The sequence below is a fragment of the Myotis daubentonii genome, chromosome 12 (assembly GCF_963259705.1).
Source record: "Myotis daubentonii chromosome 12, mMyoDau2.1, whole genome shotgun sequence".
NCBI lineage: Eukaryota > Metazoa > Chordata > Mammalia > Chiroptera > Vespertilionidae > Myotis > Myotis daubentonii.
This window is the reverse complement of record NC_081851.1, coordinates 62367192-62387483: the sequence shown is the minus strand read 5'-3', so window position 1 is coordinate 62387483 and position 20292 is coordinate 62367192. Positions and strand designations below refer to the sequence as shown.

The 20292-nt window shown below is 46.4% G+C and overlaps 1 protein-coding gene across 2 annotated transcripts in view; it reads left to right on the top strand.

The window, feature by feature from the left end:
* VIT (vitrin) overlaps positions 1–20292 on the top strand; it is a 93220-nt gene that overhangs the window by 31101 nt on the left and 41827 nt on the right. For both annotated transcript variants that reach the window (XM_059660095.1, XM_059660094.1), the window contains exons 4-6: positions 8945–9101; positions 14096–14229; positions 17455–17532. In XM_059660095.1, coding sequence (XP_059516078.1) covers positions 8945–9101; positions 14096–14229; positions 17455–17532 — 369 coding nt within the window. The remainder of the gene's footprint in view (positions 1–8944; positions 9102–14095; positions 14230–17454; positions 17533–20292) is intronic.

Genomic DNA, 20292 nt, shown 5'->3' with positions numbered 1-20292 from the left:
TGACCTTCCCCAGGGGCAGCTCCAGTCAGCACAACCCACCCCAGCAGTCTGGAACAAATGACCAAAATGTGGCTGCATTTCTCTTGACTGCTGAAGGCTACCAATACCGACTGAAGGCTGTCGGTGTGTTCCTGGCACTCCACTCCTAAGGCAGTCATGCCACCTTACAGATTTTACGAATGAACTTCAGTTAAGTGTAGATTACACATTCAGAAAATGTTCTACGCAAGTCAGAGCCTCTCAGCACATACTGTAATAAACCCATCGAACATTTCCACATATTTTATGCCAACCACTGACTCCAGAACATCCCTGCATCGCAGAGTGTCTGTGCTAGAGAGGGGAAAATCTATTAAGTTGTAAAATGGCTTTTCTACTTGTAAGGAAGCCCTGGAAGAGTCCAGATGCAATGGCCTTGGTCCAAAATGGGTTCAGATGAGCTAGCGTTACACAGGTGAGAGCTGCGGTTATTAACTCCGTCCATCTCTGACTTCAGTGGGCATCCAACCTTGTAGAAGATAAAATAAATATATGCAAAGGAAAGCCTTCCTGGACCCAACTCCAAATGCCAACACACACATACAGAACTAGTTTAGATGGCTCCTGTGTGTGCTACACTTCCTCTAATATACTTATCACGGGATTATTGTAAAATCTCTTTTACAGTCTGTCTTCCTAACCAAACCAAAAGCACCATGCAGATATGCTTATTGCTCATTAGGTATTTGCTGGATGGATGGACAAATGAACAACAATAAACCACTATAAACTACAACAGGATTCATACTAGTTTCATGAAAGAGCATCCAAGGAAGGACATGAAAAAGAAGAATTTTACAGGCAGAGGTAGATGGCAGGGCTCTCTAGCTGGACTAAGCCCAGATATCATGGGAAGCACATAGAAGTTTCCTGGGGAAACAGTGAGTGGAGTGGTTTTGTTTAAGGGTCGGGGTGTCATGGGAGATGCAACTGGAAGGTGGGTTCAGACCTGGTAATGCCAGTCTGAGAAGCTTTGTTCTTCCCCATTTTTTCGCCCCTGACAATTGGCAGTTTGGAGTCAGTCACACTTGATTTGATTTACAAAATATGGTGATGTGATAAGCCACATGTTAGGGGGTGGGGACTGAGAGTTTTCCGAGCAGAAAATCTAGATGATGAACACAACGATCAGCAAGATAAATAAAAGCAAGCTCTTCTCCACGGGCAGTGAGGCTACATTCTGAAATATTTTTATTATATTTGAAGTCTGTTGAAATAGTCTTACCCTGGAGTGAAATGTACAACGTTTAATTCACATAGTTCTCTCCAACAGTTAACGTTAATACCTTGTAAGGCAGGGAAGATTTTCCCAATCAACCCTGAAAGAATAGATGATTCCTAGAGGTACTGCCTCAGGCATGGAAAGGCCATTGTTCTGGGATTTGGTTATTTCGTGTATTGGATACTGATGAAGAGAGATACAACTCTGAGGTTATGGGCTTTTGGTATAACATGCATTTGGCTTCTTGCGTAGGTTCCCATATTGTTAGCTGTAGCAACTTGTAGGTAACCCGCAGTGTCTGCCTGCTCCTTAGACAACTGGTGCCAACACCAGTGTGCTCTCCCTACAGACTGGTGCATGTGCCCTCTCTCAGACCATGAAAACAGAAGAGGATTAGCTTTCTAGCCCTCTTCTTCTTCTTCTTTTTTCATTGATTTCAGAGAGGAAGAGAAAGAAACATCCATGATGAGAGAGAATCATTGATTGGCTGCCTCCTGCACACCCCTTACTGCGGATTGAGCCCAGTACCCAGGCATTTGCCCTTGACCAGAATCGAAACTGGGACCCTTCAGTCCCCAGACCGACACTCTATTCACTGAGCCAAACCAGTTAGGGCTCTAGCCTCTTCTGATGTGTGGGTGAGAAGGGAGGTGAACTCTCTCAGTGTTAAAGATGTTTAGTTATGTAAATCCTACCCATAGCAATTCTCAGAAATAACAGGAAACCAATTTAAGGAAAATTACACTAGAAGACTTGCCTTGCAGGTATTTGGGATAAATGCACAGATGGAAATACACACACACACACACACAAAAAAAAAAAAACACACGCACACACACGCTCATCCACACAATCTATTCACAAGACATATCCTGCATTCACCCACCGGTAGTTGTCAGTGACCTTCAGTCAGAAAAGCCCTGTGGCATCAGAGTAGGGAAGCAGCAGTTTAACTCCTCTTCACTTATAGAAGAGGCAGCCAGGTAGAGATGGCAAAGTTTCGGGCTTAAAGTCAGAGGATCTGATTTCAGATCCTGAATCTGCCACTTTATTGGTCCCCGAGTCTGAGCAATCAGCTTACCTCTCCGGAAATGAGGACAGTATGCCTCTCAGGGTTCTCAAAGGGTCAAGTGAAAAATGTGTCTGACTATCTTTGTAAACTAAAAGTAGGTTATTTTTAATCACAAACTTCTGCAGCTGTCCAAAAGGTATGTTGCTACAGAAAAGTTAATTCTGTTATCCAATCACTGCTTCATCGCCATCCTTCCATGGCAAAAGAGCTGGTTGGAAGGACCAATCTGAACAGAGTTTGAAGTGCTTAAAGCCTGGGCTTGGTGTTATCTGCTGAGGCAAGTGCGCTTCACCACGTTTGTCTTTATCAGCTACTTCCATCATGTGTCCTGTTTCCCCCAAACTGTTCCTTTTATATATATACTCTTCCTGAGAAACCTTTAATGACCAAGGGAAAATATGTCTTTAACCGCCCCCCCCCCCCACCCCCCCAATGCTGCACATCGTCCTGGCAAAGGCTTGCTTGGCTCAGGAGAGAATGTGATTCAGTGTAAGAATCAGACACATCTGGGTTCAAATCCAGCCCCATCACTGACCAAAGCTGTAGTTTCATCATCTGGAGTGGTGCCATCCAATATGTGCTTGGCCACACGGCTCCTCGGATGTCAGGTTGTATCTGTGTAAATACCAATTCCATAACCTTTTTAGAAGTCTGGAGCTCTCCCTGTGACTTATGGGGAACCTGAACTGCACTCCTCAGTTTTATCTACCAAGCCCGCCCGTCCTGTGTTCCCATGGCCTTCCTGTCCAGCTCTGCCCTGTGACTCAGCTACTTGAGTGACTCCTCAAAGAAACTTCCCTTCATTGAACATTTTATCATATTTGGAGCCTTTCAGATTTTTAAGGATCAAAAGAAGGAGTCACCTCGTGGAACACAAGATCTTCCATCAGCACCTCATTACATCCTCACCCTCTCTGCTTCACCATTTACACACAACCTTCTCTCGCCCGTTTAACAAGCCCGGTTTCCAGGGAGACTCTTCCCCATGCAGGCCCATGGAAGCGCAGCCTCTGTCCCAAGTAGGCTTGTCAGGAAATTCCTCCTGGAAAGAATACTGTGCAGCCTGAAGATTTATGTTCTTTCACCACCGAGCCCATTCCCACATGAGAGGTTTTGCCCTGGCTCTTCCTTCTGTTCAGAAGGTTTTCTTCCAGGCCTTTGCGAACTGACACCCTTTCATCATCAAGTAACAGTGTTAGGAGATTAAGTAGAGAAGAATTCAGGGACCAAATCCTTTAAGGCCTTATAGATCACCTTAAGGAGCTTTGGCATTATCCTGAGGGCAACAGAAAGCCAATGAGGGGTTTTAAGCAGGAGAATGATGAAATCTGATTATGCTGTTAAAAGCATCACACTGGCTGTTCAATGGAGAAAGGACTGAGGCAAAGGATGCGTAACATGGAAGGGAGAAGACAAGACAGGAGGCTCTTTATTGGGTTAACAGCTGAGACAGGAAATGTCAGTGACTTGGACCAAGGTGGAGGCAGAGAGAAATAGCGGATCTGGAACAGCAGGGCTTGCTAATGGATTGGTTTCATCAATCACTGACACATACTCTGTTGGGCAGCAAACAAAAATCCTGCCCTCATGGAGCATATATTCTAGTAGATGAGTGAACTATTAACTGGAACTGGGACACAGAAAATGTAGTATCATTTAAACACATGAAAGGAGAAAGAGTTCCAGGTGTGAGAAATGCACAAGCCAAGTCTGCTTTGGAAAACTACAGGGACAGGAGTGGCACATGCCATGGAGGGGACTGTGGAAAGGCCTGAAGGATTCTGGAATTTTTCCTCAAGGCAGAAAAAAGCTATTGACCAAAGGTCCAAATTTGTTTGAATCAAAAGTGATCAGAGGCTGCTTAAGAAAAATGAGGAAAAATGCTTTACGACATGTCAGTAGAAAGGAAGAATTAACATGATCTGGCCACTGAAGCTCAGGATCAAGGAGAAAAGTGCATGCATTTTCCAATTTCACTTAATGGTCATTTTTATTTTGTTAAGCTAACTTTTTGCATAAATCTCTTAAAATGAGATTTTACTCTATTTGAATACCACAGTCCAACAGAACCATTTACTATCAAAACTGTTTATGCATAAGTGCTTTTATGTTATAATAATTCCTCCTCATTGACGTCCAGGAGGCAAACTTACAATGGCCTTCTCAAATTGGTTAGGAAATGTGTTTTCCAGAAGCAATGGGCTTGCCTAGGATCATTGAAAAGATGAATGGCAAAATAAGAAGTAGCGCACACAGTCTGATTTGGCTGGCTACATCCCTGGCTGATTGCATGTGACATCCCTCAATAATGCCTCTGTTACTAGACCCGGCAGGAGACTCAATGCAGAACAGAAACATTTGCAGTTCCACCTTTAAGATCCCAATGCTGCATGAAAATAGTGGCTCAGGCAATACCTGTTTTTCCCAGGAACTCCTGGAGATCAATACGACAGACACATTATCTCAATGAGTAGCCATCTGAAGGCTAGCCCACAGGTCTAACCATCTGGGCTGCAAGCGCTTCTTCTCTTTTCCCTGCGGCTGGTGCCAAGAACCACTGGGAAGGGATCCTTGGCAGATTCTGAGATCTCCACTGGGAGCTCTGTCATTGTGACCGTGACCTTGAGAGGTCACGGTAACCTAAAGGAACCCTATGAGAGAGAAGCAGAGCAGGTGGCCAAGGAACAGGTCTGTGCAGAGGCCCCAGTGAAGCAATTCTGGGCTCCCCCAGGACCTCTGTGACTTTAGCCCAGGTTCCCTCACTCCCACCAGCAACCATCCGCTCAGGAAGGATGGGAGAGTCTCAATTCTTGTTGTTTGCAAATGCTCCTGGGAGGAAACCTTCTATAGCTTCTGCATAAGTTCTCACCTGAGTGAGCAGCAGGGACACAGCATCCCCAGCACCCGGTTCTCTGCTTTGACATTTGTCAAATATCTCCCTGTCCCTTCAGACCTGGGAACGAGACTTCTTGAGCTGCCTTAATTTTGACTTGTCCTCCTAAGCGAGGCTTTTTTCTGCACTTTTGAGCTAAAACCCAGAGAAGGGAAGGGAGATATGAAAGTGAACCTAAGCAACAAAAGAGAAAGAAAGAAGGGAAACCTAAGCTAAAAGATGGAATCGCTCAAAAGTACCCAGAGGAAATGCAAAGATAAGTCATTTCATACGGGCCTAAAGCAGAAAAAGGGAAGATGCTTGGAAGGTTATGGGACAACAGACAATTTCACACATAACCGTGAGGAGACTGTCAAGAGGTAAACCATGGCTTCCACTCCAGCGTGAGCTGCCAAAAGGGGCAAATGGCTGCTTCTCCCCAGCTGGAGTTAGACATTATCATTCCCAGCGATTTGGACAGTAACTCTGACATTTTTACTGAGCTCCCTCTCTCCAGCTTGGTTTTCTGTACACGCCTAACAGATAGTTGACCTTTAGCTACGCTTTGCCATTGCACTTTGTTTTTCCAAAGTGCATAAACCTGGGTGCTTGGTTTCGTTTTTCCTCCCTGTGGGATGAGCTGATCCACCAGTTTTGCTAACCCATTTGGGTGCAGATAAAGCAGATCTTATTTAAGGTACTTCTCAGGTCTATGTGCAAACAAGACCAAACAAAGAAAAAAAAACAATGCCCCTTAAAGCCGTGGTTCTCAACCTTGGCTGCACATTAGAATCACCTGGAAATCTTTTTAAAATCATGATTTCTGGGCCTCATCCTCCGGAAATTCTGTTTCTTTGTGATGGGGTGGGGCCACAACATTAGTAACAAAGAAACAGAATTTCTGGAGGATGAGGCCCAGAAATCAGGATTTTAAAAAGATTCCCACGTGATTCTAATGTGCAGCCAAGGTTGAGAACCACTGCCTTAAAGGAAGGGGTAGAGAATTTGATGAGCAGGAAGCAAAATATTCCTATGGAACATTTCCCCCTTATCTTTTTAAACCAACTATTTCATGAGACATCCCACTGTGTGTGCTCAGTACACCCTGAAGTCTCTCAATAGGTTTAGTCATCGTGTAGAACTCATACAGTAAGGATGGAGCCCATTTACTTCACTTCCGAAGATTTGGGTTGGCCTGCCAGGAGATATAAAATCTTAGAGAGCCAAAGTTATATCCAAATTGAACCCCAGTTCACTGAGCTTGTCACATGAACCAAGAAGGGATGGTTTCCTTTACTTTCTAAGGGAGGAGGTGCATTTGGGAGTGGGGATGTGGTCGGCAGACAGGAGGAGAACTGAACGCACCGAGCTACACCCAAGGATCAAACAGCGAACCAGTTTAAGGAGAGACTACACTGGCATCGTCAGCTCCTAAATTGCCTTAAAAAAAAAATACTCAAAATAGTAAATGCAGCCTTTAGTATCAGGGTTTAAAAGAATGAAAGATAAAAAGAAAATAACTTCGGAGAGGAGGCAACCTGTGGCGGGAAGAATGAAACCACAAAACTGTTTTAAGCACAGTGCTCCTCTCCTTAACCTAGACCACAAATTGTTTTAGCCTGTGATCAAACTCAGCCCCTGGGCTCCCAGGAGCAGGGCTCCCCTACTGGCCCAGCCCTGACTGTCAGGGAGGGGTGTTTAAGGAAAGAGTAGGCGTCCTGCCGCCCGGTTCTCTCCAGTCTGAGTTAAGGTGCCGCTCTGCCCCACTCAGGTAGGTAAGGGTTAAGGAAACCAGTGTGCGCTCTGACTACAGCTGGAAGCCATTAGCAGCTCTGAGACCATCTCAGGAACCCAGTCAGAGGGTGGGTGGCCTGGCAGAGCTCCCGACCCGTGTGCATGTATGTAATCACAGACTCCTGGCACTGGGTGGGGCTTTCGTTCTACCTCCCGCCCACTGTGGAAAGCCCCTCCTCGATTGTCCAGCCCCTCCTTGCACACTTGAGCCCATTCACTGCTCATGGGGCGGCCCACTCCTCAAGGGCAAACTCTATTACCAGGTAAGTGTTTCCTGGCCACTCTTGTCTCCCTTTGATTCTAACTCTGCCCTCTGGTGTCAGCACACAATGGTCCTCCTTGTGGAGACAGCTGTCACTTGCCTCCAATTTCTCTCCTTCTTAGCGCCAAACAGCCCAGGTCTGCCAGCCATCCCTTCATCTGGTAGTTTCCAGACCCCCGTGAGCCTGCTTACTCCTTGAACTGGGCTCACGTTTGTTTCAGAGTCTCCTCTGAAGAATGGGCCCAGAGCGGGAAACATTCCCAGCTCAAAGGGCATCGGTATAGTGTCATCTAGGAGACCTTTTCCCTCGGGAGTTTTAGAGGGAAATTTTTTCAGGGAAGATGCAGCCGCACTTCCTTGTAGGTCCTGCCATTAGAGCCTCTCCCTGCCGCACCCCTACAAGCTTTCAGCTCGGAAGACTCGCCTGCTCCACTGGACAGCACTAGCCTGGCAATTACAGTCACAGCCAAAAAGGTGGGGAGGGGGGAGGAGGGGAGGATGGACGAGCTTCTCCTGGGTGCTCAGCAGGGAGCCCCCAGCTTTCCACCAAGTGTGGAGGCAGATGAGGAAAGATCCCCTCTTGACCACGGACCTCAGACCCAGCCTCTAGACCAGCGGTTCTCAACCTGTGGGTCGCGACCCCTGAAAATACATCCTGCATACCAGATATTTACATGACGATTCATAACAGTAGCAAAATTACAGTTATGAAGTAGCAACGAAAATAATTTTATGGTTGGGGGTCACCACAACATGAGGAACTGTATTAAAGGGTCGCAGCATTAGGAAGGTTGAGAACCACTGCCTAGACCCGTGGTCAGCAAACTGCGGCTCGCAAGCCACATGCAGCTCTTTGGCCCCTTGGGTGTGGCTCTTCCTAAGCCTTAGGAGTACCCTAATTAAGTTAATAACAATGTACCTACCTATATAGTTTAAATTTTAAAAATGTGGCTCTCAAAAGAAATTTCAATGGTTGTACTGTTGATATTTGGCTCTGTTAACTAATGAGTTTGCCGACCACTGGCCTAGACCAAGACAAGAGATCACTTCCATTGTCTATCGCCCCTGTCCCAAAACCTGCCATCTCATCCCACACCCCCAAGGGACACACTCAAGCCTCCTCCCGCTGGCCTGGCCTGGCCAGTCCCAGGCCTCCTAGGGACTCCAGCCCGGGGCCTCTGCCACAGCCAGCCTGGCCCGGCCAGTGCGGAGCCGGAGGCCCCTGCCTCCTTGTTTGCCTTTCCTGGAGCAGCTCTCCTTCTCGTGGAGAAGCCCTCCTTCTCCGGGGAGGTTGTCTGCGAGTTTTCTCTTTCCCGGGGTGAGCTCCAGAGCACCGGAAACACCAGGGCGCCCCAGCCAGGGCTCCCGGTGATATTTCTGGTCACTGGAACAGGTCTTTTCCCAGAGTTCTCTTCAATTAATTGATTGCCCAGATAAACACAAGAAGGAGCCTTTTTGCTTTTGCTCTCGGCAGTTAAATGCAACAGAGGGTGTTTGTTGTGTGTCTGGTCCGAGGACTGTCCTAATTAATTACATCTTTGCTTTCATTACATGGAGGGGACCTAGGGTCAGCCCAGGCTCTGGCTCTTCGTGATTAACTAAATGAATAGTTATGACCCGACAGAGTCACCCCATATAAGCTGATAGCACAGGGTGTCAGTTTGACCTATTTTATATTCTCAGCGGTGCCTCAGATCAACTGTGATGTCAAAGCTGGGAAGATCATCAATCCCGAGTTCATTGTGAAATGCCCGGCAGGATGCCAAGACCCCAAGTACCACGTGTATGGCACGAACGTCTACGCTTCCTCCTCCAGCGTGTGTGCCGCTGCGGTTCACAGGTGGGTAGCACGGAGCTACTGAACAGCCAGCAATCAGGGTGTGGGCGGGGAGCCAGGGCAGGGTTGCCTGATGTAGCAAACAAAAATGTACGAACGTAACTGAGCACCCCGGATTCCATCTGGCCCACCTGCCCCTCTGGACTCCGCAGGAGCTGCGGGTGGTCCTGGACCTCCTTTCCCAGTGCTCTGTGGACAGCAGGGCGCCCTCCTCTGTACCCCTCAATGGAGACGGGTTCCTGACAAGGACACCAAAGTTCTTGATGCTGTAAATACCTGTGTGTGCTGAGCAAGGAGATACTAGGGATGAGACGAAGGCAGGCCCAGACGTTTGGAGAAGAAATGTCCCAGCCACGGTGATGCCGGAGACCGTGGGACAGGAAGAGTGAGGAGGAGGGGGCGGTGGTGCTGCTTGGTCGGCTGTTGGTTTGAGACCAGGCAGGAGGACAGGAGGCATGGCATGCTTTGGACTAAGTCCCTGCCTAAAGGAGGAGAGGCAAAGGTGACCCTCACAGAATCCTCGTACAACACAGGGAATGTATACTTAATACTGATTTCAGAGAGGAAGGGAGAGGGAGAGAGAGAGAAACATCAATGATGAGAGAAAATCATTGATCGGCTGCCTCCTGCACACCCCCTACTGGGGATCAAGCCTGTAACCCGGGCACGTGCCCTTGACTGGAATCAAAAGCACAGGCCAACGCTCTATCCACTGAGCCAAACTGGCTAGGGCTTTACTTAATATCTTTGATAATAAGGTTAATGTGTATGTATCAAGCACCCCACCTATGTTATCTTATTTAAACCTCACCATTGCCCTATGCTGTATCTATTACGATTAACCACACCTTAAGGATGAAGAGAAGTTGAATAGCCACACTATTAAAATGTAGTAGCAGATGGGGACTCTGCCATGTCAGTGCCTGCAGTCCTAACCACCACAGGCCCTGCTGTGAGACATGGCTCCTGACTCAAGGCATGGACACTGGATACTGGATGGAGTGTCTGAATTATTCAGGCTTCTGGTATCTTTCCCCTTTCCTTCCTGGCACACCAGTCGCTTGATTATTCGGTTGTACCTCTCCAGAGAGGGGGGAGAAGATGTAAAATGCATTTCCCTTCAAGGTATGTAGCAAGTAGCTTCTCTGAAATTGAAAAAGCAGTAAGAAAAGAAAAAAAAATCTACGTGTAAGAACAGTTGTAGGAATTACTAGTAGATTTTGTTGGCCGTACTCCTCTTTTCCCCATCACTGCAGAGAGAGAAGGAATTAACGGATCGTTCCATGTGACAGGACTACAGAGGCTCTATTAGAGACAGGTAGAGGAATATTAAAGAAAAACAACACTAAATGCTGTTTCTTAACTCCAGACTATGGAATAACAATATTTTGCTTTCACTCTGAAGTCAATTTCATGCCAAAAGAAAAGAGGTATGTAAAGATTTATATACACACCTGCACGTGCACGAATACACACGTGCATGCCTCCCAAACATACCTGCATGCGTGTGCATGCTCACATTCATCCTTCACGCCCATGGGCGTGCCCACAGCTCCACCACATCAGCTCTCTCCCATCTGTGTCTGTGTAGACACTGACCTCTGTTGCAGAGGCTGAGCCTGTCTTAAGGTGCCTGTATTTTTCCAACTGTGATCTGAGATGGTTGGCACTGGTTTCCACCGACCACTCTGGCACTCTCTGGCCTTTCCATGTTTCCTATGCAGGACAGAGCCATGCGAGTTCATGTGACCTCGCCAAAGATGTCATCAGAAGGGCAGTAATCCTTACACTGTAATTCTCGCCTTTTAGCATCATCTCAACCCTATGAGGCTGCTACTAGCATCCCCATTTGTTAGAAGAGGAACTGAAGCACAGGGAAGTACATTAAGTTGCTAGTTAGTTGCACATTCAGGATGAGAAGTCCTGTCCATGATTCCGGCCCAGAGCCCAGGTGACACACTTCAGGCTCTGTCCCTCCTCCAGGATCTCCTGTGGTGGTCAAGGGCCTGGTGCATTCGCCTCCCTGGACTGCTGTTGCCTCCTGTAGTTTACAGGCCACTGGCCTCCCAGGATCTGCCCTTCTCTGGGAGAATGTCTGGGAATGTCCTCACCCTCCAGTTAAGTCCGTAAGATGAGGCTCATGCTCTTCTACAACCAGAGCACTTCACGGGAGCACCTCACAGGAGCACAATAGGTCTACACCTGCACCTTTCCCTGAGTCTGGGTTTTCAGTCTTATGTAACGTCCACAAGTCCATCGTAAGAACCCTGGAGGCCTCCACAAGCCTTTCCAACAGCCTGAGGAAAGCACAGCATGGGCCCCTCCCTCACTCTGAGTGGCAGCTACAGGGAGGGCACACACATACTTCCTCAATACAATGGAACATAAATCCAAGAGCAGAATAATTTCTCTGGGGGAAAATAAAAAGCCATAAGTTATTTTTATTTCCCCCATTAATTATGAGTAAAGAGACCACGGGATAATTTATTTTAATAATTAGAAGTTTCCGGATACACCACTGGTATGCCGGTAAATGTTTAATCACCGGCTCTCCAAAAGGGTTGGGGTTGTTGATTTACCGATTTGGGTGGTATAAATACTCCCATCGTGTCTGATTTCAAGCTACTGATGTGACATGAACCAGCTCCCACAATCCTAAAGCTTACCAGTTGGCTTTGGGAAGCAGAGCCCAACACCATCGACAGGCCTGCTGATCACAGAAGCAGGAAACACGGTCGTTCCCATACGAGAATTTCCAATCTAGCCGGGAGACCAAATTAACTCAAGAAATGTTTAGGCAACAACACAAGACGAAATGAAATCAGAGTCTCAACTGGGAGGCAGGACTTAAGGTGTTGCTAGGAAGGGGCCTAGGGAAGTCCTGTCAATCTCGGTGGGGAAGGCGGGGCTAGGGATCCAGTGAGGCAGAAGTGGGAACCAGGTTCTCAGAGCGAACATTGCAGCTTGAACTGAGACAGCGAGAAAACCAGGGCCTGTCAGGGGAGCTGAGACCAGCCCTGCTGCAGCTGGGAGAAGTGAGGTCACGGATTCTGAGAGCTCCTGAGAGAAGAGACAGCAGGGTTGCAAGGACATGAGGAGTTGGCACCAGGAGGTACCTGTGCTTTTGAACCCAAGAGGCCACTGTGACCAGCGGGACAGACCCAGGATTCCAGGTCACTTAGACCTGGGTTCAAATCCCTGCCTTGAAATTTACTAGTTACAAAATCTGGAGTCACTCAACCTCTCTGAGTCTGTTTCTACGATCTGGGAATAACACATTCACTCAACTCCACAACTCATAGGTTTGCTGAGGGATTCGGAGACACTATATGTGGCAGCTACCAGTATTTCCAACCTTTTTCATCTCCTGGCACACCTAAACTAATTACTAAAATTCTGCGGCACACCAAAAAATATGCTATATTTTTTGCCGACCTGACAAAACAATAGGTATGATTTTGATTCATTCATACCAGACACCTATTGTTGTGTTGCCTGTTGTCATTTTTTTACTTGACAAAGAGGTCAGTGCCCCTGACTAAATAGTCAGGTTTTGGACGTTTTAAAAATTCTTGCAGCACACTGGTTGAAAATCGCTGATATATGGGGATGATTTTAAAGCAATTTAGTGCTGTAAATGCTAAGTATTATTATCACTTTCTTTTCTTCTGGGTCATGAAGCTGAGTATTGAACGTTGTTGACTCCCATAAGGCGGGTGAGCAAGAAATGGCAACCACTACTCCTGGAGGGAAGGAAGGGTGTTGATAAACACAAACCTAAGTGTATTTTTTAGCTCCCCTGTGCCATAAATTACAGACACCCAAAGAGCCACGTTAACCTCTGGGGCCAGGGGACGACAATGTGAAAATGATATTCAGAAACCAGAACTGAGCGTCAGTTACATCATGTCAGGATCCAAAACCTTCAAAACCTAGAAATGAAATCAACAATTCCAGTGTTTGAGGACTCTTTTAAAGAGTTTAACTTAGCTGCACACCTTTCTAGCCCAAAACAAAAGGAATAATTTGCTTTTAAAAACATCATACCACACCCTTTGAAATAACTGGATTCATTCTGTGATGTCACACAATGAAATTGGAAATTGTCAGGAAAGAGGTTTTACTTAAGAGAACCAATGGGGCCCTGGCCAGTGTGGCTCATTGGTTAGAGTGTCGGCTTGTGCATGGAAGGGTTGTAGCTTCGAGTCACAGTCAAGGGCATATACCTGGATTGCAGGTTAGATCCTGGCCTGGCTGGGGCATGTGCAGAATTTTTCAAACATCCAAAACCTGACTATTTAGTCAGGAGCACTGACCTCTTTTCCCTTATCAGTGGTTCTCAACCTTCCTAACGCCGCGACCCTTTCATACAGTTCCTCATGTTGTGGTGACCCCCAACCATAAAATTATTTTCATTGCTAGTTCATAACTGTAATTTTGCTACTGTTATGAATCATAATGTAAATATCTGATATGCAGGATGTATTTTCAGGGGTCGCGACCCACAGGTTGAGAACCGCTGCCTTAGATTGTCAAATAAAGAAATGACAACAGCCAACACAACAATAGGCGTCTGATGTCTCTCTCACATCAATGTTTTTCTCTCTTTCCCCCTCCCTCCCTTCCTTCCACTCTCTCTAACAATCAACAGAAAAATATCTTTGAGTGAGGATTAACAACATCAAAAAGAAAGAACTAGTGGGAATGAGGAAACCAGGGAAAGAAATTTGAGGCACTGTGGCAAAGAGAAATTCCTGACCGAATGACCAGGTCCTGCAATAAGAAAAAGAAGGACATTGGAGCTGGGAGGTGGATGCTGGGCCATGTGGAGGAGGCACGGTTCTTGGGGGGTGGGCTGCAGGTCAAGGTGACCCTTTTCTTAATCTCGCTGCTTTCCTATCTCTAAATAAAGATGGAGGCTGGTTTGGTCTTCTGTTGATCACATCAAACAATATTTGTTCTGTTCTTTCTTCAAAACATTTCTTTTCTCTTCACAGTGGTGTGCTCGATAATTCAGGAGGGAAAGTACTTGTTCAGAAAGTAGCTGGCCAGTCTGGCTACAGGGAGAGTTATTCCAACGGCGTCCAGTCCTTATCCCTACCCCGGTGGAGAGAATCCTTCGTCGTCTCAGGTACGCCCTCACTCCGGGGCACGCTGCTAACACGGGTGCTTGATTAAGTAACCTCTTGGGACAAAACGTGCTCTTTCCAATGTGCTGTGAGCTTTAATTCATGGCCCACCTCATTTCATAAAACCTGAAGGATTCTTCTCATAATTAGGATCATCAAACAATGAGTTATAATTACATTGATAAATCACTGCAGTCTGGAAATACTGAAAGGCTCCAATTACTCATGTTAAACACACTGCAGCTCTCTGTAAGCCCAATCAAACTTTTTAATTAAGTGAATTACACTTAATAACTTGGGTGTTGTTGTTTTTTTTAACTATTCCTTTGGTTATGCCAAATGAGTCTCAGATCTAGAACCTTATTCCTCGAGATTTCTAGTAAATGAACAGATAGGAACAGGGAAAGGCGATGCCCCCATCACACCTCTGCTGCTGCCACTGCCGGCAGCACAAGCCTCAGCTGGCCCTGGTTACCTGAGCCTCAGGTGGCCCTGGGCAGCTGGGGGGCTGAGGGGGACTGGGTGCCGCCATCTTTGAGGGCGGGGCAGTCAATAGCATATTCCCTCCTTATTGGCTGTGGGCACCGCCATCTTTGCGATGGCATGAGGGTCAATTAGAGGGTCAATAGTCCCTCTTTATTAGATAGGATTGTTGCACTAGTCAATCAGTTTTCACTATCTACCTCTACTGGATTTTTGTAGAAAATCATTTTCACTTTTCTCCCCTTTTCCAAAGAGGTAATGTCGGTGAGCTAGTGACTAGTACGATTTCACAGTGAAAAAGTAACCAAGTATCTTTGTATTATCATGACCCTCCCCCGACCCTTTTATTATATTTGTGATTTTTCCCAACCTAACCTTTTTTAAAAAATATTTTTATTGATTTCAGAGAGGAAGGGAGAGGGAGAGAGAGATATAAACATCAATGATGAGAGAGAGAATCGTTGATTGGCTGCCTCCTGCATGCCCACCGCATGACCTCCTGGTACATAGGTCAATGCTCAACCACTGAGCCACGCTGGTCGGGCTCCAATCTAACCTTTTATTTTGAAATTTTTTTTAATTTACAGAAAAATTCGCATGAATATAATGAATATCTAGATCCCCTTTACCCAGATTCACCAATTGTTAATATGTTGCTATATTTGCTTTATCTATTTGTCTACCTATCATCTGCCTGTATTTTGTCTAAACCAGGCAGGCATCATGACACTTGATCTTCAACACTCATCTTGCAAGAGCAAGAACATATTCCTAAAAAACCAACACCATATCTAAAACATTAGCATTGATAAGATATTATCTAACAAATAGTTTCTATTCAATTGTATCCAATTATCCTAAAATAGTCTTCAGAATAATTTCTTCCTTTTTTGGATCAACAATCCAAAGACCATCCATTGCATTTAGGTGTCACGTCTACTTGGTGTCCTTCAATCTAGAACTATCTCAACACATTACCTTTTGGTCATGAACGGCAATGACATTTTTGAAGTCCCAGCCAGTTGTCTAGTAGTATGTCCCACAATCTGGACCACACACAGGTCCAATTTTTTCCTCCTGATTGGATTCAGGTTAAATATTTTGGCAAGGATACTATACAGGTAGCATCATAGCATATCCATTATGTCATATCACAATGACCATATCAGAAGACACATAATGGCAATGTGTCCAGTTGGTGAGGCTAAATTTGATTAATTGGATACATTACCTTCCCTCTCCATGCTGAAAATACCTCGTAATTAATAAGCAACCGGCAGGGTGATACTTCGAAACAGCATGAATAGCTTGTTTCCCAACAAATCACTCAGTGGTGTAAACATCTATTGATCCTTGCTGCAGCAAGAATTACATTAGCAATTATAGTTGTTCTAATTCTGTCATTTCTTCCACATTCATTAGCTAGTATTTTTATAGAAAGAAGAAACAATCCCCTTCCTCGCCTGCCCCCCCCCCCCGGCCCCCTCCTCCTGCTGCACACTTAGGATACAAACTAGACTGTTTCCTAAGTCAGAGAGTGGAAAGTTGACAACCACAGTACTATGAGGTTTGCCTTGTAACAAAGAATTCAGAAACAAAGAATTCAGAATAGGGGCCTTATGAAAATGCTATGTCTAGAATACAAATTTGTTGCGTATGGAGAGAAATATAATCTCCACATACGTGTTTACCAAGTTGCTCCTGGCTAAATAAGAGTATTTTGATCTAAAGTACTTAGCCTGCAATCCAAGAATCCCAACAGAGGTTTAAAAGAAAAATTAATTCATGAGCATATCAATCTGCTGAGATTATTCCCTATAAATCTCACTTCCACATCCCCTCATTCCATCTCCTGACATATAACCGAAAACCCTTTTGGCCAGTGATAATAAACACTTGTGCTTCTGCAATGGCTAGAAGTGTCTTTCTTTTTAAAATATATTTTTATTGATTTCAGAGAGGAAGGGAGAGGGAGAGGGATAGAAACATCAATAATGAGAGAATCATTGATCGGCTGCCTCCTGCACGCCCCCTACTGGATTGAGCCCAAAACCCAGGCATGTGTCCTTGACCGGACTCAAACCCGGGACCCTTCAGTCCACAGGCTGACACTCTATCCATTGAGCCAAACCAGCTAGGATGGTCTTGTTTTCTATGTCTCTATTATTTCCCTGCTATACATTAGCATTCCTTCTTGCCTGGCATCTAACTTTCTCTCCCTGGGTGGGCAACTAATGCTTATGGTCAAGGCTGATCTACAATTCCGTTTCCCTACTTCCAGGTTTCTGTAGGGCCATGGAATTCAAATGGATCCCACGGGGTCCATGAAAGTGAGAGGCAGCCGTTCAGGCATAGCCAGCCTGTGGCCAGAACTCCAACATCTGACAAGGGGCATGGGGAATGTTTTCACATCCATCTCTTGACCTAATTAAACATTCAAAGCCACATGTATGAAACCTCAGCTTCCATGTCACATCTTCATGGGCAAAACAGTGGATGCTAATGTGAGCTCTGAGTCACGGAGGTTTCACTGCTTCCTTTCGAATATTAATACAGCACCGGCTGTCCAGGAAAGCAAGATGCCACTTGACTTGTGTGTTGTAATCAACAATTCAGCACGGGGGAGACGGACTGATTCCACTGAACTCAAGAAAGACAAATTGGAAGGAGGGAAGCAGCTTATCAAAACAGAGCCATCTAAAGCCTCTAGTTCTAGAAATAAATCTTTCTTCTCTCTTTTGCAGAAGGTAAACCCCAAAAGGGCGTAACCTACCCGTCGGCTCTTACATATTCATCAGCTAAAAGCCCAGCTGCCAAAGCAGGCAAGTATTCATGAGTGATTTCATCTAAATCTGAGTTCGTAAACATGCAATGTTGTGTCTAAGGAGATAGTGCAGCAATTAACATCTTAACCGGGCAAGGTCCACTGACTTCAGTAATATTTTAACAGATGCCAGCAAGATGGGTCCAGAAATCAATGGGATTGGAGGGCTGGGGTAGAGGAATGAGGCTTTTTGTTGTTGCTTTTTCCCAATTCCAAGATTATCTCTGTTTATGTCATTCATTCAGATTTCAATACTGCTGCCTTCAATTTTATTGTATTGTTACTTTAGAAGATGACATGGCATTCTGTCTGGAAATATTCCCAGGCAGCTGAAAGGGAAAAGGCTGTCTTCACTTAGGTATGAAATGAAGGGAAGGGAAGGATGTGGCTGAGGAGATAACAGCAAACAGCGAATCTGAATCACCCAGGCCACAGACACGCTGCCTCTGAGCTGGGACCTAGCATCATATAAACCTCGGGCCAAGAAAATACCTTTCTCTAGGCTTCTGTGTTAGAGCGGGAAGCGTGCTCTGCCGCAGTGTGTCTGTGGGTTCTTTCATCTCCCGCACAAAGAGAAGCGGTGCGTTGTGTTATAATGGGATTTTGCATTGCTCCCAGAAACTTGCTGGGCTGGCCCATTTTGTTCATGGACTTAAGGAGAACATGGTGTAACAACAGTGTGAGAAGCTAGCATTTGCTGTGTGCCAGGCACTGTTCCCAGAGCTGATTACTGCATTCCATCACCCCAACACCATGGGTAGATACTATTCTTAGCCCTAATTTACAGCTGAAGGAAAATACAGCGCAGAGAAGTTCAGTAACTTGCCCTCTGTCACACAGCTAGAGCCGAGAATCAAACCCAGACAGTGTGGCTCCAGAAACCTCTCTCTATACCATTAATCTGTATGTTTATGCTAATAACAGTGTATTTAAAGAGCCTTGATTTGAGAGGCCTTGGGATACAAGTAGCAACTGTTTTTCACCCCCCCACCCCCCGGTTCCTTCTCCAACTATATCTTTAATGGCATCTTAATGTTTCTGGCTAGCTAGCCTTGTTGTGGTTGAAGTGCAAGGATACAGCCGTTCCCCACCCCCACCCCCACGCTGGCAGCAGACTGTGGTGGCTCAGGGACCATTTCGGATCTCGCTCCTGCCCTCTTTTGGTGTGGGCACAGAGGAGGAATAGGTGACAGGGGTCCATACAGCCTGACCAGCTGATGGAGGGAGATCGTCCCTGGCCTCTCTGTTGTCTCATCGAGGCCAGCAGTTCTCCGTGATCTCTGGGCGGTGATTACGTGGATACGTCTGGGGCCAGAGGATGGTGCTCAGCTGCATCCCGGCCCCCTCCTGCTGGGCCCACTCTTCCTCTGAGTTAGGTCGCTCCCTGGCTCAGCAGCCGCTTGGCACAGAGCCATGGGAAGGACTGGGGTTGTCTTCTTCCTCTCAGGGGTTTGAGGAGAGCAAGGATGGGGTGAGGTCACCTTTCCCTTCCCGTCTCACTTCACCTTTAGCCTTCTGAGCCCTGCACCCACCCCTTCAGAAACAATCCCTATGTTCAAGTAAGCCCCCCAACTTTAGGGACCACATGTCAAGTACCCCCTGTTTTTACACTGAGAGGGAGAGTACTTCTAGACTCCAAGAATACGCCTCGAAACTTTTTCTGCAAGCCTGCTTCTGCAGTGCACCAGCTGGGCCCGTGGGTGCCGCGGCTCAGCAAGATCAGAGGAGAGAGAGGCCCATCTCCCTCCCTCAGGCCCCTGCAGTCGTGGTGAGCCAGTTCCTGGAAGTTCCCTCCTGTGGCTTGGGAAGGGCAAGGCCAGAAGGAAGGAGGAAAGGTCCTGAACACAGCTGTCCCCAAATAGTGGCTACTAACCCCAATGCTTCTGGTCCCGTCCTTCTGCTGACTGGCCCCAGTGACGTGGGGCTGGTGATCGTGCAGATTCTAATCGAATGCCCCCCGCGACCCCCGTGGGAAGTTCAGTGGAGTGCCCTCATTTAGAATGGGCACTGGGGCCTCTGGCTCCGCTCTGGGCCTCAGCCAGAATCCAGACCACCAGGGAACCCGGACAACCTCCTGCGACGGTAGCTACCAATGAGCAAGTGTTTTCCCTGCCAGACGCCTGTACTTCAGAGACCCTGAGGCAGAGTGCCCGTGGCCCCCACTTCCAGATGAGGAGATGTTTCCTGCCTTGCCCAAGGGCACCCCTCTAACTACCCCATGCCACACGCAAACACTGATTGCACCCCTCAATAAAGGTAAAGAGTGGGGAGAGAGATGAGGGGGAGAGACTTTACAGCCAAATGGCAGCTTAGGTTATAAAATCCGTTGGGTTTCTACATACTCCACGTCAGAGATCATTTCCAAAACTTCTCTATCTACCCCAAGTGCCATGGCCCAGCTCACCACCACCTACTTCTGGCAAGTACTTATTCCACACGCCTGAGTTACTGACATCCAAGAGGAGGGTGGAGAAGCCAGACAGGCTTCCTTGCACATACATTTAAAATGATGTTCTAAAATGTTAGAACATCAAGTCAAGTATTGCTGATGTCACTTGTCCCCTCTACCAAACCTTCTCTATCTCCAATGACATGATCACTGGGTAGTGCTATCCTATTACAAGATCTTGTAGAGTTGTCATAGTGGGAAAAATTAAGTTCATGCATTCATTCTTTATTCATTTATTCAATAACCATAGATCGAACACCTTCTATGTACCAGTCTCACCATGGAGTTAATTTCACCCACTCAAATAAA